The sequence below is a fragment of the Lepidochelys kempii genome, chromosome 7 (genome assembly GCF_965140265.1).
Source record: "Lepidochelys kempii isolate rLepKem1 chromosome 7, rLepKem1.hap2, whole genome shotgun sequence".
Lineage (NCBI taxonomy): Eukaryota > Metazoa > Chordata > Testudines > Cheloniidae > Lepidochelys > Lepidochelys kempii.
The window spans coordinates 34,595,730-34,613,489 of record NC_133262.1 but is presented as its reverse complement, the minus strand read 5'-3'; the positions used below and the strand labels follow the sequence as shown (position 1 = coordinate 34,613,489).

The window sequence follows — 17,760 nt, the reverse complement described above, 5'->3', positions numbered from 1 at the left end:
TTTTGTTTTGCCGGCATGCTGTTAAAAAAAATGAACTGCAATGGAGAAGCTGCACCCAACTCAATCCCATCACTGACACCTCCAGCAGATGGGGCCCGTAACACTGCAAAAACAATGAATTCAATTATGGAAATGCTAATCTTTCTGTAACATTTAGGAATTATGTTGTGGCTGTGATTATATCTAAGGTATTGCTAGAGGGAGCTGCTAACGGAAGTGAGAGAGGCTTAAAGGCAATACAGAATGGAGAATTTTCTTAATCCGAGATTCCCACTCTCCTCCCTGCCACTGTAAACCATCCTCCATCCCCTGGTCTGTACACCTGATGCAACCAGCTCTTCTCCCACTCTTGCTTCCTAACCCAGTCCACAAGACCAGGACATTGCAAGGTAGGGAAGGCAAGGGGGGAGGTTACACAGCTAGGGACAGGATATGATACTGAGCTCGGTGACAGATTCCAATTACTACTTCAGAAAAGGCTGGCTAGAAAACGGCATGAGTTGAAGCTGGGAGATGGGTTGTTAGACCTGGTATAAACGTATTGGAAAAATAAGGCTTTCCTGCTTTGCTGTGTCACTGCTTTCAGCCTTGCCTCATCCTCCATGGAGTTATTTCTCTGCTGGAAGCAAATCTCGTGTATTTTGTGCGGGAGGTTAGAGCACCCAAGCTGTCCTCTTTTTAATGTTTCTATTTATTATTTTTTAACCTCGGCCTCTGGTTCTTTATACCAGTGTTGAACTAAAAATACCAAATGTATTTTCAGTTCAGGATTCAAGCACGGATGGGTAAACTGGTTCAGGAAAAATAACAGCCCCTGATTTCCAAACTGTCAGCACTTCCTAGACTTGGCTGGGTACGGCGAGAGCCTAGTCCAAGGAGATTTTCAACCCAATTTTGCAGATGTAGATCCCAATCCTGCAATAAGAACTTGCCAGTGAGTCTCCGTGTCAGCATGTAACCCCACTGACTTCAATATAGCTCCAGCTAGACATGGGGGAGGAGGGGTAGCCATGTGGCGCAGTCTGCATGATGGAGGCCTTCTGTAGATAGCAGAATTCCCAACCTTATGAAATTCTTCATCACTACAGTAGTCTGAACCTTCCTCAGACTATCTCCACCCCAGTCATGGCTGCCTTCTCTAACCCATGAGGAGCCACCATAGCTTAACAGAATGAAACAAAGAACCATATTCTGCTCTGTAGTATCTGTCCCATCCTATCTTATTGATTTCAGTAAGATGGCATGTGTATAACATCGCATCATTGGGCCCCTAACAATTAATACGTAATAAATTAACCAAACACGATTCTGTACAAAACCTGAAATATTTTACTTTTTTTTAAACTTTGATCTAAGTTTACTCAGATTTCATGGACTTAATACAAGAGCATTTGATATGAATCAGTAAATAAAACACTGTAATAGATAGCCACAATAAACTTTGTTAGAAATGTACATGTTGCGAAAATAATAATAAAAAAACAGCATGATGTCTGGGTTATATTCTATAAATGCTCAACAAGAACAGTATACTAAGGAAGCTTAAAAACCCTGCTCTGCATAAATCTGGGGCCCTATTCAACTAACTTTCTCAGACTCCTAGCATTCAGAATCTATGTCCCACTGTAATAGTATAAAGGTTAGTTAATAAGGCCTCAGTTGTTTCCTGTAGCTGCTTTTTTTTTTTTTCCCCTCCCGTGGACATCACATCCAGGTAATGTGTGTATATAAACAAAGCTCATAAGAAATGTACAAATATAAAAAGCTACAAACATTAATAAATTACATCATCACAAAACACAAACACTTCACAAGGTGCTAGTAAAATAACTGTATCCCCTCATAATACAAGAATTAAAACAAACAGCTGGTATTAAAGTTGAAGATTATTCTTCAAAATGTGTCTTAAATAGATTATTTTGTACTATTTGATTCTGTATAAGACATTTTATAAGGCTGCACAAAGTTTTACTTGTTTTCCAGGCAACGCCCAAATCCCAGCCCCTCCCCCCCGAAAGTGAAACAAACAAAAAACCCCACCCAACCCTTTTAAAACCAAACTAAAATACAACTGATAATACTCAGCAATGACTTGTATAAATGTTAATGAAGTAGTCTATAGAAAGAAATGTCTAAAGATACTTTACTTTTATAAAAAAAGTTATTTAAAAAGCTATGTACAAGCTACATTCTATGAAAAATATGCCTTAGTAAACACATCTAAAAATTAAAATACGGGATTGCCTGAGAAACAAATTTAACCCCTCAAGTGTTTATATGCAGACAAGCAGTTTAATGTAAAATAATGCACTCTACACCAAACACTAAAAGAGTTAAAAGACAAAAAAGTATCCAGTCAAATTGTCAATAAGCTAAACTTTCCCACTTTCTGACACGTGGATGCATGCAGCCCTCCTTCCCAAAGTAAGTGTATCTGATAAGAAGTGCTTTGATATAAACGTCAAAAACTGCATGTGAAGAAGCAGAGCTTGACCTCATGTACTGCAGTTAGTGACTGCAAGGTCTGCAACACATCTTTGTGTGCTTTGATTTCTACACTGACACAAGCTATTGTACCATCATGTGTGTCAGTTAGCTACAAAAACTGGCCCTCGGGCATAGAGCTAAAATTTCCAGCCAGTTATGAACCAAGCAGTAAACCAGCTCCCACTGTGCATAACAAATGCTGCCTCGTGCACCCAGTGTTGTCCAACCAGCAGCTATCTGAGAGGCATGGAGTAGTGCTCAAGTGCAATAATGGCTCCTCCAACACATCTAGATCATGATCAGGGTGAGATAATGAAGTTTCACATTATGCAGACTACCTTCTGCATTCGCTATAGCATGGGGAAATGTCTCCAGCAATCAAATTTAAGGTCCCCCACCTTTTAATATTGTTTGTTAGACAAATGCAGAATTTTTAAATTTAATCTCCTGCTCTTTGACCAGATACCTCTTTAAAGATAGTACTCTTTTTTTCTTAAGTGAAATGTAACTGAAATGGATGTTCATTCTGTTAAAACAACTGGTTTCCACTTATGAACAAGTTAAAGGGATACTTTCCTAAAATTGGAATGATCCTCAATTTCTTGGATTATCATTAACTTTTTGCGAACTAGTCACTCTCAGCAATTTGAGAAAGGACATCTATATTAAAAAATATTTATAGCAGTATTCTGTACACTTTAACTGCTGAAAGTTAAAAACAATTATTAAAGTGGTGGCAAAAAGTTAACTGGTATTGTCCCTAAGATGATACACAATACTACTGAAGTCCTTCAAGAGCTGAAGAGTTAGTGTTGGCTCAGGAATTACTGAGCTTTGATCAAGTCCCAGTTTTCAAAATATTAAAGGAGAAGTTTCCCATTCCGATGGATTTTCAAAATCTTCCCAAGCCTCTGTTTTGCGGTAGCCATGCCCTTTTTTGTACGTTTTCCTGAAAATTGAAAAAAAAAAAAAATGAACATGTTAAGTAACAGCAGCCACAGCTGTGTAGAAACAGCAAAGCAGGCTCACTGGGTACAAAAACAGAAGCACTAACTTCAGAGGTGGTGCAATCACACTGATGTCTGATTTCCACCTGAAGTCACTACATTTTGGATATGTATACTACAAATTCTCAAGTTAACATGGGGTGTGTGTGTGAGACCCATCCCTCAGAATGCTCGGAAGAAAACCAAGCATTGCCATACATTGCAATCTGTGCTGCGCATCCCAACCTACACTATATTGTCTTACTATGGATTTTAACCAAGTTTCATTAAGAATGAAACCGAGATAGCACAAAAATCCTGAAAGTACCATTCCCTGTTTAACTGTGTTCGTGAACCAAAGTACCCAAGAGATGCATTTGAAAGCATGCATGTATTTATTCTATAGGGGGCTCTCTTCAAGTGTCTAAAACTCAGTGCCAGATTGCACTAATCTTACTAACTCACTCGCCAGGCTTAAATGAATTTAAGATGGTTCCTAAGCACTGTGTTCAACCCTTGTGTGGTGGAATGGAGGCATTCACACGAAAGAAGCTTTTAAAAAAATCAATCATCTAGATTAGACAGTTTAACTGTTCAAAAGCTGCAATTGTATCTCTTGCTGCATTAGTTTAAAGAAAAAAAACTGTGCAGTTTCAAAGACTGAGGTTCATTTTAATTGTATTTATTCTTTAAAAATATATTCTGTTTTACAAGGCTTTGATTAAATTCTATAATAGCTAGCAGCATTGGTATAACTTGTTCCCTTTTCATCTGTGACCATATTGTGACATTCACCATCTTCACTCTGACACATCTAGGAAATATAGCAACTTCATCCATGATTTTATACAGGGCCCACCACACTGTCATGTACTTGTATTTTGCTTGCACTTCTGTGTAACCTACTTCCCTATGGGCTGTCATATAAGTGACACAAAAATGGATTTTTTAATCTATGTACAATCAGACAAGAATGCACTAATGCAGGTACTATGTCCAGGTCATCCACTCTTGCCTTGGTAGTGTGATTCTGAACGAGCAAAATGGCAGGCAGGCTTATGCTGAGCCTAGCTTCTGATCTTACTCTTACTCAAGTGAATGAGATTCAGCTGTGCAAAGACTGCAGTATCAGGCTCAACCATCTCCATGTATTTCCACACTTTAATAATATGGATATAGTTGTGCCTTTCTTCTGGGCAGTTTTGGAACCAGAAATATATCATTTTCCACGTTGACAAATGGGGAAAGTGAGGAACAAATAAATTATGACTTGCTCAAATCCACAATGAGCCAGAAGTAGAGTTGAAGACAGATCAAGTCACGTCCCCTGACTCCCAGTCCAGCACGTGATCCACCAGAACATACTGCTGCCTTTCATAAATGTACATAAGCATAATATTAGCTCACCCCGTTGTTCTATTTCAGCAGTGAAACTACTGCAACTTGGTCACCTTTGTGTTCACCCAGCTGGGAGAGAAAGCAGTTGGTGGGTACAAATGTATCCTTGACACAGTGCTCTCCTACGTAATCATCCTATACTGTTTCACAATAGCTCTGACAGAGTGTGAACAAATCTGCATTCTGAACACTTAAAATGCTATCGAAGTAAACAACACCGAGAAGTCAGGTTATGGAAATCATGTGTTAGAAGTTACAGTTAAAAACTATTCATGTATAAAGTTGCAGGTGCTGTTTTTATGCCCCCAGTATTTTTTTCTCTAGACACGTCTTCTGCTGCCTCAAGAAACCACAGTAAAAATGTAACCAAGATCTTAGTTGCATGTCTAGCCAAGAACTGTATACTTTCTGGTCAGAAAAGTACATTAGTAAATGCATTTACCTTTACTTTTCATAATGTGTGTGTCATATGGATCAGGCCCTTGATGCGCGTGCGCACACACAGATATATGCAAACTATGCTCTCTTATTTTTGTGTATATAACATACATACACGCTCAAATAAGGGAGCATAGCTGTGTCTGTTTGCACAAAGTTATACACATTTCTCCATGAAGGGCCTGACCCAAGCCCATTAAAATAAATGGGGGTCTTTCCATTGATTTCAGTGGCTTTGGATAAGGCCTCAAAGTAGGCAGTGACCCTGAGTGTACTGTTTTTACTGAGTTTAACTGAAGGTGAAAAGCTTCTTTGTGGTTTAAAAGAAAGGGGGAGGGGAAATCATGCTGCTGTTTTAAAAATATTTTCTCTCTCCAGCACTGGACTGGATTGAGCTCTCTCTGACATCTCCAGCAAGCAGTGATGGCCCAACACTGCTGCCTCCTTTGGACTGCCCTTAAATCCCCATTAAATTCAGCCTTCTAGGCCCTGTTTTACCAACCACCACGTGGCTATCTTACAAAGGCATCCTAAAGCCTCCTTCTATTAAACAGGCACCCAGGGATGTCAGAAAGAGCCATTCATTCACTTTCCTTCAGCAGAGAGGTAAAGAATTTGCTTATTTGGCAGACTGATCGATCACTCAGTCAGGGAGTAACAGTCACGAGTCCTTGTCTGAACCCTGGGCTCTGCATCCGAGCACAAAGCTTGAACAGGCTTGGACACCTTGACTGCTGTATTTTGCATTATTTCTGATTTCACCTTATAACCCGGTTCATTTCAACAGATTAACATATGGCAGAATGTGAACACGTTAAGAGGTAAATTGAATGAAACGTTTCATTTTGCTGCTGTTTGTGCCAACGGCCACAAGCATTAAAAAAATTCCTGTGTCTTTTTCTAACTTTTAGTTGGCTTTGTTTTCTGGATCCAGAGTTTGCAATAAATAACATCTTGTTAAGAAAATGTTACTGACAGCACATTTAGTGATACAGATGTTTTCAAGTTAAGCCCATAGTATACAGGACTATGTGAAATCTCATGCTATCTCCACTGTATTCATACAGTTATAAAACCATGGGAAATATAGTCACTTAACTTATCATAAATTGCATCATTGCTCAACTTTGACCGATCTCTCTCTCACACACACACTCCCCTCCACCTTTTTCTTGACTTATGACTTTCATGTGGGCTCAGAGAGGGATAGCGGAAGACAGGAGGGGAAACATTTGACTCAAACAAGATTCTAGCTATTCCTCAGTGTAAAAATAAAATTCCAATTACAGAGAGTAAACAAAAATATTGAAAAACAAGTTGATATGCGTGAGGTTTTTAATGGTTTTGTTTCCTTAAGCACAATAATTCCTAAAAGTAGCTTAAATATTTGCACTGTTGAAATTCAAGAAGCATTCCAATGTAAGAAAGGTGACTTAAAATATTCTGTGCATGCACACACACAGAATAGGTGCATTGGGATTTTATCTGTACTAAGATTTACAGTTGAAATCCTGACCCCACTGAGTCAATGGCAGAAGAAATATATAGAAGAAAGTGGAAAACCACGGAGTTTCTGAACAAGCAAAGGGGAAAAGGTGACAGGCTCTGTTGTGAATAGTTTTTTAGATACTGGAGGAGCTGGACGAGATGAATTGCTTTAAAACAAGGAAGATGACCTATTGAGTTCGCTTTGGCAAGTATTAGGGATTGTTTCCTCCATAAGACACCCACACGCAGTGGAACACGTAGGCCAACAATGCTAACCCAACTCAGTGCTCATAGCCAGATCCCCAACTGGTGTAAATAAGCCTAGCTCCACTGAAAGAGTACAAGGACATAATGGAGAAGGGATGCAGGACTACACTGTAGGGAACAAGCTTGCCCTGTCATGGAGATGGACATTTCCTCTGTGAATATTTACAGTACCTTTGGCAGCTGCATTATTCTGTGATGATGATGAGGGTCTCCTCTGGGTGAGGAAAACTCCAGGTGCCATAGGTTGAGAGCCTCTGTTTACTTGGGCGACCCCAAACGTGCTTGCCCCGGCAGTGTATTCATGATCTGCTAGGCTGCTGGCATGGGACTCCAATTTGGGTTCAGGAGAGCTGCCTTCCTGAGAGAGTTTATTTGTGTTGTTGGGGGACAACTTCTTTTTGGTATTCTTCTTCTTCTTGCCTTTTTGTTCCTCCTTTCAATAAAGCATAGAATCCCCATTCAGCTACTGTGACAACCAGTGGCATTTGTTAACATTGTTACACTGCGTATCACGTCAAGAATGGGAATATTGTCAGAACTGGATAAAGACACAGAGCGAACAGGGTTGCTAGAAACTCAAAGTGAGAACTGATCACAGCAGCATTGTTTCCTTGTCTGTTAGTTGCATCCACCTGCTGTATCTTGTCGTAAACTGTGAGCTCTTAGGGCAGGGACTGTCATTGCATTGTGTTTGTACAGCACCTAGCACAATGGGACCTTGATACATGTCTCAGGCCCCTAGGTGCTTTAGTAATACAAATAATAATGATACAAGATAAATATAATAGGCCTGATTTTCAATTACACTAAGGCCCCTTTATGTCACTCTGGTAGTATAACAAGGCATTAGAGTGGGCAAAATTGGCCCCCTGAGGACTCTCCTAGTGTAGGTGGTCTGGCACCCAGCCAGTAGAGAGCTGGTGTAAAGATATAAACTGGCTCTTCCTCAGCTCTCTCTGTGTGGGCTGCCTGTTAGGGTAGTGGTCTGGGTGCACTGCTCTATGGCTATTCTGTTTCCCAAGGTACACAGAGGCCTGGTCTACACTAGGGGGAGACTGATCTAAGTTACGAAACTTCAGCTACATGAATAACATAGCTGAAGTCGACGTACTTAGATCTACTTACTGTGGTAAGTCGACGGCTGACGCTCCCCCGTCGACTCCGCCTACGCTTCTCACTCCGGTGGAGTACCGGAGTCGACGGGAGAGCACTCGGCGGTCGATTTATCACATCTAGACAAGATGCGATAAATTGACCCCCGCTGGATCGATCGCTGCCCGTCGATCTAGTGCGTAATGTAGACATGCCCAATGGGCTTTGGAAGACAGAAGATAAATTGGAGTAGACCTGTGGTTGCTCTAACATACACTGAGGACTGGGTAGGTCCCTGTGCAGCCCCAGTATATGGGAGCACAAAGATGGCTTAAAGCCACCTTTCCCTCGTCCATTCCTGATCCAAGTATAGGAACAGAGTAATTGAGAATCAGATTCAATATTTTTCATCTCATGGGGAAAAATTAACATCTGTGCAGAAGTTAGCTGGGAGTAATGTCAATGTAGAGCGCAACCCTATGTACATAGGCCTGTAATGGCTCTCTGTATCGTTGTGAATTTCACTCACAATGAAGGAACAATTTAAACTCCATAAGGACGATAGGCTGATATTGGAAAAAGCTTTAGTAAACTGTTAAAAATGGGATTACTAAACTGAAAAAAGTAGCTGAGTTCTAGGCTGTGTGTTGACACAGCTGTCTAGTGTCTTTTGGTACTTTAAAAAGGATTTAAAGATTATCGTGTTGAGGCAATGTAGTTTTGAACATGGGGTACTGCATTTGGCCCTACTTCCTATGAGGATTTTTCGTAAGCATCCTTAAGTTCAGCATGTTTGTATACAAACATCCATTTTCATAACTGAATGTAAGTTTACAGGATAAGAAAAAGCTTTATCGCAACTTTCAGAATTTAACATAAAAAAGAAATTAAGTTAAAAAAGATGATGAAAATCTGGCATAATTCTCAATTTTGAATTACTTAGATAACATTTTCAAAAACACTTACAAGACCTAGGTGTCAGAGTCCCATTTTTGAAAGGGACTTAGGTGCCTAACCTGCTCAGGAACTTTTGAAAATCCCACTAGGTGCCTATGAGCATCTTTAAGGGCCTAAATACCTTTGAAAATCTGGCACCAAATACCTAAGGTAATTTTGAAAATAAGACTTAGATTCCTAAATCACATAAGCACACTTGTAAATTTACTCTAATCTTATTAAAGTAAAAGGTGCTTACACTGAAGCTTTCCCCAAATACTTCTTTGTTTACCTGATCTGCCCAACTGATGATTTTTTCAGTGTGCTTAAAGCACCTAATTGAACTACAAACCTCTAATCTGCAGTGTCGTTGGAAATCTGAACGTGTAATTTAGGACCTGATCCTGTTTCTATTGAGGCCACTGGGATTTTTGTCACTGAGTACAGAATTGGACGTGTACAGTAATTAAACATGAGCTGTTACAACAACATAGTTAATATTCAACAAGCAACAGGAGAAGATGGGGAAGTGCTATGGCTCCATTTGAAAATAAACGTATTTTCTAAGGAAAAGCTACCTAGTATGTAAACTCACCTGCTGGGATAATTTGGCCGCTGCTGCTGCCAGTCCAGTTTCAATGGAGGCAACTCTTGTACCCTCTCGGACAGGTCTGTTTTGTCGAGGTACTGAGGGGCCAACTCTTGCTAAATGTAAGAACAAAATGAAAATACCGTATAACAGCTACTCTGTGTAGGGGGAGCACTGCATTCCTACAGAATGAAGGGCAAGGGGGGTGACAAGGGCAAGAGAAAGCTTATTTTTAAATGGACATTCTACTTCAATGGGGCGAACGTCTAAGTGCCAAGCGTTAGTAAGGCTGTTGAGTGGCAGATGTGGAAACAGAGCTCAAGACTCCACTTAAACTATGTAGCTTTTGGAAGGAAACCCATATTCTCCTCCAGATTTTCCAAAACTGACCACATTTAATGAAAAATCAAACATTCATGGAATGTGAATTTATCCCAAATGAACAGGCAAAATGCTTCACAGGGATTTTCACAATCTCTTCCCACCCCACTTGGCCAAGGGAGAATTCTTCCAGGGCAGGTGCTATACAAGGCTCCCATAAGCAACCCTAACCCTGTCCTTCCTAGCCCCACTAGTGCAGCAGGTAGCACTGAACACTATAGATATTCTGGGCTGCTCAACAGACAGCCCGGGTCAGGCTGCTGGAAATTAGAACATTAGAAATTAGAGCTCTCGAATATACACCAGGAGCTGCATTGGCCCCCAGCTGGCCCACAATCTGGGCACTGTAAAAGGTGGCACTTCCTGTAAGGCACAGCACAGAAACTGTCCCTGGCAGTTATTCAGTTTTACTGAGCTTTTGATGAAAACAGTGGGAATAGTTTATATTCTCTATTTTCTTTTTTAATGCTTTTTATATATAAGGTGTGGGCTGCCTCAGAACTGCTAGATTTCTCCACTACATCATCATAATACTAGCAATACATCATCACCTTCACTGGCAGAATGTGAAAGATACCTACAACCTACAGGAGATTACTTTTTATTTTTAAAAGGTAGCTGAAGAGAAACGTTGTCCAGAATGTGTTAGATTCAATTTTGCGTTCACTACAGTGGAACTATTTAAAAAAAAAATAGCCTCTCAACTGAGAGATCTAGACGAGCACAATATTTATGATAAAAATAATAAATCCCATTGTTCTTTTCTAGGTTTTCAATTTGAAATATCCTCCCTGAGTCTGAACATCCAAGACATCATGGACTTACCTGTCGGGCTGTAGGGAGCATCATCAGAACTTTTTCTTTTCTTTGATCGTGATTTGAATACTGGATTATCTTCATCGGATTCCAAAGATGGGTAAACTAAACCAGGAACAAAAAATAGCTTTTATTGCAGCAGTATTAAACAGGAGTTTGAGGTAAGTATGAATCACCCATCAGTGTAGAACTGGACTAGCACAGTGGTGAATCAAGCCTAGAGTATCTATGTAATACACTGCGGCCAAGGGTAGCACGCAGAGTGAAATGCCCGAAAGGCACTGGTGCCCTGGGGATAGGGCATTAGACTAGGAATCAGGGGAGATGGGCTCTGTTCCCAGCAATGCCACTGACTTGCTGTGTGACCATGGGCAAGTCACTTCACCTCACTGTGCCTCTGTTTTCTCCTCCCCCCCCCCCCCTTGCCTGTCTTGTCTGTTTAGATTGCAATCTCTTAGGGACAAAGACTGGCTCTTACTCTGCGTTTATACACTACCTATCACCATGGAGTCCCTAATCTCGGTTGGAGGCCTCTAGGTGCTATTGTAATGAAAATAATACAGTTTTTTGTTCACAGCGCATGATGTTATTCTTGGCTTGGAAAAGCCAGTCCTCCCCTCACATACAGCTGGGCCTATTTGGAATACCTGTCACTATCAGGTGCATGGGGGGGATGTTACTGCCTGATCAGATAGGTCAGCACATAGGTTATCTCCATGGACATTTGGTGACCCTCACATGGTGTGAAACAAAATTTCCTACACGTCTAAAACACAGGCAGAGTGTGGTACCCTTAGGAGAAGAAGGTGTTTAACAAGCTAAATATGAGTAATGCTGTTGCAAAAAAAGCAAACATATTCTAGGATGTATTAGCAGGAGTACTGTAAGCAAGACATGAGAAATAATTCTTCCGCTCTACTCTGCGCTGATTAGGCTTCAACTGGAGTATTGTATCCAGTTCTGGGCGTCACATTTCAGGAAAGATGTGGACAAATTGGAGAAAGTCCAGAGAAGAGCAACAAAAAGATTAAAGGCCAAGAAAAAAACTGGATTTGTTTAGTCTGGAGAAGAGAAGACTGAGAGGGGACATAACCGTTTTCAAATACATAAAAGGTTGTTACAAGGAAGAGGGAGAAAAATTTTTCTTCTGTACCTGTGAGGATAGGACAAGAAGCAATGGGTTTAAACTGCAGCAAGGGCGGTTTAGGTTGGATATTAGGAAAAACTTCCTAACTGTCAGAGTGGTTAAGCACTGGAATCTCCATCATTGGGGATTTTTAAGAGCAGGTTGGACAAACACTTGTCAGGGATGGTCTAGATAATACTTAAAAAGGAGGACTTGTGGCACCTTAGAGACTAACCAATTTATTTGAGCATAAGCTTTCGTGAGCTACAGCTACAGTATGCATCCGATGAAGTGAGCTGTAGCTCACGAAAGCTTATGCTCAAATAAATTGGTTAGTCTCTAAGGTGCCACAAGTACTCCTTTTCTTTTTGCAAATACAGACTAACACGGCTGTTACTCTGAAACCTAGATAATACTTAGTCCTGCCTTGAGTGCAGGGGACTGGACTAGATGACCTCTTGAGGTCCCTTCCAGTTCTATGATTCTAATATCAGGATAAAAGTGAGGCTATTGGATACCCCCACAAGAGGCGGCTGTTTGCCAGTTTGCTGAATAGCACTATTTTGACTACACTGGTTGGGTGAGAGGTATGTGATTAATGCCACTTCTTAGACCTTTCTCAGAGTAAACAGAGTGCTGGACTCTGCCTTACATGGGCTCAGTGCTAATGTTCGTCTGCAGGAAAAACTCCTTCTGATTTTAATGGGCCTTGTGTGGTGCATGTGGAATTTGGTCCAGTTAAGACACAGACAGAGGCTCTTGGCCAAAACACAAAGCTATTCTCAGATTATTAGTCATTAAAATTATTACTCCATAAAACCCACACGGTACTCAATGAAATGTCGCTCTGTCAAACAACACTGAGATGACACTGACACAGCTCGCTCCCTCAAGACCTCTTTCCCTCTCTCTGCTCATTGTAAACCACACGTCTTACTGAGTGACTCAAAATAAAGGGTCAAATTGTCCCCACTTGTGGAAAAACAAATTTAGGAAACAGAAGACACAGTGAGTTTTCACTCACGAGGCTCCTGTCAGAGGGAAGAGGGTTGTCCATCCATTAATGAGAAGGGAGTTCATCACCCCTGTGCTCATTAGTGTCCCAGGTTCAGGGTAGATCTCAGGACCCTGGCTATCAGTACTGGTTCTCATTGGTTCCTGCTCCCATCCAGTCCCAAGGCACACAGATCTATTCCCAGCTCCTTCCACCTTCTGGATCCATAGCTCCCCAACCTGGGAGCCCTAGCATGGAAAGTCTTGGGAGTCAGGGGAGGGAATGCTGTACGAGAACTTTTGCCTTCTTCTTTATGTTTGGGGGCTTTTCCTCCCCATTTGGGATTTGTTTGTTTTCAAAAGATTAAATCTGACTGATTCTTTGGCAGGGAGGGGAAAAAACAGGGCTGGATTAAAGCACAGCCTCACTGCAGGCCAATGCCGAGGACCCCTGCTCCTGGACTGATGTGATCACATCAGAATCTCAACTTTCATTTTAAAAAAGGTAAGTTCTAAGCCCCCATAATTGTGAAAACAGTTTGAAAATATGACCCACATGTAACCGATGCAGTGATGCTTGCCTGAGCCTGCAGGCAGCCTGAAACAATAGCTCTGAGAGGGGTGAACAGGTTATTAACTCTTACGAGCCATTCTGGAGAGTCCCAGCAACACAATGCGGCAAACAACTGCATATACTGGAGGGGAGGAGTGCAGCAGGCCTGGCCAACCTACCCATCCAAGCAGCTCCTGGGGTAAGTCCTGAGGTGCCCCTCTCTGTCAACTCTGCCTTTCTAAGGGAGAGCGCAAAGCCTTGCTGCTCCCAAGAAGGGGGAATTGCCATTCCTAAGGTACAGAAAGTGATCCCATGCTACCGCCCTTGTCGATCTGAGCGGGGACAGGGAAACTCTGCCACTCTGTGCGTGTGTGGAGATGGGGGCGGAGGTCAGACAGGGCCACAGGAGTTGGGGGCATGGTGACATGTGTTGTGGTATGCCTAAAGTCCCAGATTGTCTTCATTCCCCTCCCCGCCCCCCACAAAAAAATACTTCAGATTTGTTTTGGTTTGGTTCTTTTCCCCAGTCATTCATTAAATCATGCTTGAAGAGTCAGATATATTGTTAAATATATGAAGAAAATCCTGGCTCACGTTTGCCTGAACCAGCAGTGTCAGCAAATATTAGGGTTCTGTGAGACATTCAGAAACACTCAACATCTCTGCTTTTCACTTTCACTAAATTTCATTGGGTTTTGCTCACAAATATATGCAGTTGTAGAGCCTTCAGAGGCAGCGGGATCTAGTGGGCAGAGAATGGGACCGGGAACCTGGGACTGCTGGCTTACTTTGCCACTCATTCAGGGTGTGGCCTGGAGCAAGTTACTTCACCCTTCTGTGTTTCCATTTCCCCTTCAGTAAAAGGTGGATAATTATTGACCAACCCACATGAGGGGAAGGGCAAGAGAACTTATTAGGTGCTATCAACATGCTAAATGTCATCAGCGTTACCTTGTATAACATCAAACCCTTCAATTCCCTCTACAAATAGCTCAGTGGCAGTGAGATAAATGGACTGAGGGAGAGAGGGCAGGTGGTTTTATAAAAACCTTGAAAATGGTTTTCTCTACAGCCACGTGCCTCCTGAACTGTTCTCTCCATGAACAGTTACAGTTCCTTTGGGTGAATGGTAACAATATCATTTGAGTTTTATTCAATCCTCTCTCTCTCTATATATATACACACTCAGACTCCTTGATAGAGGTTTTTTTTAAATGTGCATTTAATTTTGATTTCAGTGTTTGTCTGTTAAAGCAATGTATGGTTATAATGTTACTGCTTAATTTAGCCCCTGAACTGAAAATCTGCTGACCAGATGCAGTACAAATGGAGTCTTTATAAACTCAGGCTGCTTACAACAAAGAAAACGCATTAAATAGTAGCAAATATATAATTAGCAAGAAAATTGGGGTTTAAAATATCACCCTGTCTATTTTCCCATTGTCACATGTAGATCATGTCTATAAATTACACTTTCACAAAATTTGTCATGTAATTTATCCTGACTGATACGCCCACAAGGTGCTGTAACTGCAAACCAGCAACATGCACTTAACTTCTTTTAAACATGTACAATATTTTCAAAATGTGTTTTTTTCATAAAACTTCTGAGTATTTCAATTTGAACTTCAATATATGTGTATCTAATAGAGAGAGCAGATTTCAAGGATGTTTTTAAGGGTCACAGTCAGCAGCAGCATTTTAAAGTAACATCTTTATTATGTTGCTAAAGAGCTGCATACCCTTCTTGAGCCCTTCATGACTATGTGGTTTTATTTTTCTATGAGTGTTAGTATTTCTACCTGCTCTCTGTCACACACACCTATAGAGGCTGTTTTTTCATATTATTAAAAAACTCGCTTCCCGAATATAGTAAACTTAATGTAGTGGTCTCAAAAATCCCTCTTTTCCTTTCACTGCAGAGTTTAGCATTCTTGGCATTAAAACTTAAGATCATGACCTCATCGTATCTAATTCAGGGGTTCTTTACTGACAGCTTCTCTGATAGTCATTTCATTCTACCTCACTGACATATAAGTATCACAGTTTCAGGGTTCACTGCATAAAGTTCTATTTTTAAATTAAATATATATGATTTAGGATTTGGCTAATAGTGGTTTCAACTGCGCTGCTGTGCTTGTTAAAATCTTTTCCCTATACTACATAAAAGTGTAATATGTTTGTTTGGGTTCAATTGTAATAAAATATCAGTTTAATCTATTTATCTAATCTCAACTGTCTAATGTGTTTGTTCTAATCTATCTCTTCACCCTTGTCTATCTAATCTAAACTCTCTCTTTAATCTTGCCTACTTGATACAGACTAATCTAGCAATATAGGCCCCCCAAGCATGCAAACACTGAATAACTGTATGTACCAGAGCAGTCCCCTTGATTTCAATGGGACTAACTATAAGTGTCTAATTAAGCACATGCATAAATACTTTCAGAAATAGGGCCATAGCCATAGAGATTAATTTGTTTTCTCTCACCATAATCAGAATCTTTAAAACAGGCATCTAAGTGGTCCTGGTCGTCATAGTCTTCAATGTCAATGCTGTTTTTTGTGCTCTTCTTCAGTAAGTGCTTGCCTGCATTTTTGTTGTTACTGCTCCCAGGTTTTTTTGAGTTTTGGGCTGAGATAGTGTTATTTTTAGCTTGGTTGGCACTCCATGAAGTCTGCAGGCAGGAGTCAGAAGACTGGAGATTTGCCATTGATAACATTCCTTGGATTGCTTCCTGTGTGCTGGGAGATGCAGGTGGCTGACTGAGGGAAAACATTAACAAAATAAAGAGCTTTAAGCTAATTACCAAATCAACAACATGAAACAAACAGTATTCACTGTAAATACAGCTCAATTTGATTTCTGGATTAATAGCCTCACCACTGTGTAGGTGTTTAGTATGGGAAATCAAGTTATACCAAGTATAGACCCATCAAGCATAGAAGGTTAGACGGGCAAACAGAGATTTGAGATAAAAAAATCAGGAAATCTTCCAAAATTTAGTTACGTGAATACTTTATCACAAGACATATTTTGGGCAAGTGAGGAGAGTAACCAAGTGACTCTCCCCACAACAAAAAGCTGGTAACCCAAGGACAATATAATCAACAAAATTATGTGTCCAGTACCCGTTTTAGAAGAGAATGATCATGAGTTACATATTAACCTGTGGATTGGATGGGCCAACCTCCAAGCTGGGTCGGCCAAGACTCAACAGTAAATGAGGGGCAACATTTAGTAGTCAAAAGAAATAAACAGGAGACTTTCTACAAAATCTTTCTTGGCTAGATCCTCAGGTGCTGAAAATCAGAGTAGGTCTACTGAAGTCAAAGGCCTTATGCCCTTTTTACTATCTGAGGATATGGCACTCTGTTCTTATTCTGAACTGACTCACTGAGGTCTTTCACTGTGATTAAATGGCCATCCCTGTGACCACTTGAACACTGTGTCCACTCATGGAGGATAGGTCCATCAGTGACTATTAGCCAGGATAGGCAGGGATGGTGTCCCTAGCCTCTGTTTTCCAGAAGCTGGGAATGTGTGACAGGAGGTAGATCACTTGATGATTACCTGTTCTGTTCATTCCCTCTGGGGCACCTGGCACTGGCCACTGTCAGAAGACAAGATACTGGGCTACATGGACCTTTGGTCTGACCCAGAATGGCTGTTCTTATGTTCAGTGTTTGCTTAGAGTTTTGCAAATTTGCCAAATTCATCACAAGTAAACTAATGGCATGTATTTTACTTCCTCTTCTATAAGTGGAGCAGAGTAGGGGGACAAAAAAATTAGGGTAAAATATTCAGAAGCGGCCTCAGTGACTTGAGAGCCCAAGTCCTATTTTCAAAAGTGACTTATGAGTCTATGCCCAGGGAAAGTCAATGGGATTCAGTGGGCTCCTAAATCACTGACATGCTTTTGAAAATTTCACCCTTAATCTCAAACAAGATAACAAAAAGAGTTTGCCCATCACTGCTGGGCAACCATCTTTCATTTTCATTCACTACCACCCCACCAAAGAAAGGAAACCTAAGCATCCGAATCTATCCAATTGAAGAATTGAGTTACAATAGCGTTCCAAGCATCTCCTGCACAACTGTCACATGCAAGGCTCGACCACTGCTAGATCCTGAAGGTCACAAGTGCAGTATGATGGGGTTCAGGGGACCATGCAGCTGCAGCTCTATGAACACAGTGAAAATTCTGTT

At 40.9% G+C, this 17,760-nt stretch overlaps 1 protein-coding gene and 1 long non-coding RNA gene across 8 annotated transcripts in view; one reads left to right on the top strand and one right to left on the bottom strand.

Annotated features, from left to right (window-relative positions):
* The window catches only part of LOC140914431 (uncharacterized), a 61,052-nt gene extending 47,482 nt beyond the window's left edge, over nucleotides 1-13,570 (top strand). Inside the window, exons 2-3 of the long non-coding RNA XR_012159861.1 lie at nucleotides 10,831-11,039; nucleotides 13,387-13,570. This is a non-coding gene — a long non-coding RNA (uncharacterized lncRNA). The remainder of the gene's footprint in view (nucleotides 1-10,830; nucleotides 11,040-13,386) is intronic.
* PHF2 (PHD finger protein 2) overlaps nucleotides 1,558-17,760 on the bottom strand; it is a 145,204-nt gene continuing 129,001 nt past the window's right edge. For 6 of the 7 annotated variants that reach the window (XM_073352167.1, XM_073352168.1, XM_073352165.1 and 3 more), the window contains 5 exons: nucleotides 16,042-16,316; nucleotides 10,888-10,983; nucleotides 9,688-9,797; nucleotides 7,236-7,497; nucleotides 1,558-3,436 (listed from right to left, as the gene is read on the bottom strand). In XM_073352167.1, the coding sequence (XP_073208268.1) occupies nucleotides 3,348-3,436; nucleotides 7,236-7,497; nucleotides 9,688-9,797; nucleotides 10,888-10,983; nucleotides 16,042-16,316 (832 nt within the window). In that variant the 3' untranslated portion in view covers nucleotides 1,558-3,347. The remainder of the gene's footprint in view (nucleotides 3,437-7,235; nucleotides 7,498-9,687; nucleotides 9,798-10,887; nucleotides 10,984-16,041; nucleotides 16,317-17,760) is intronic. The other variant, XM_073352171.1, reaches the window with a different exon arrangement.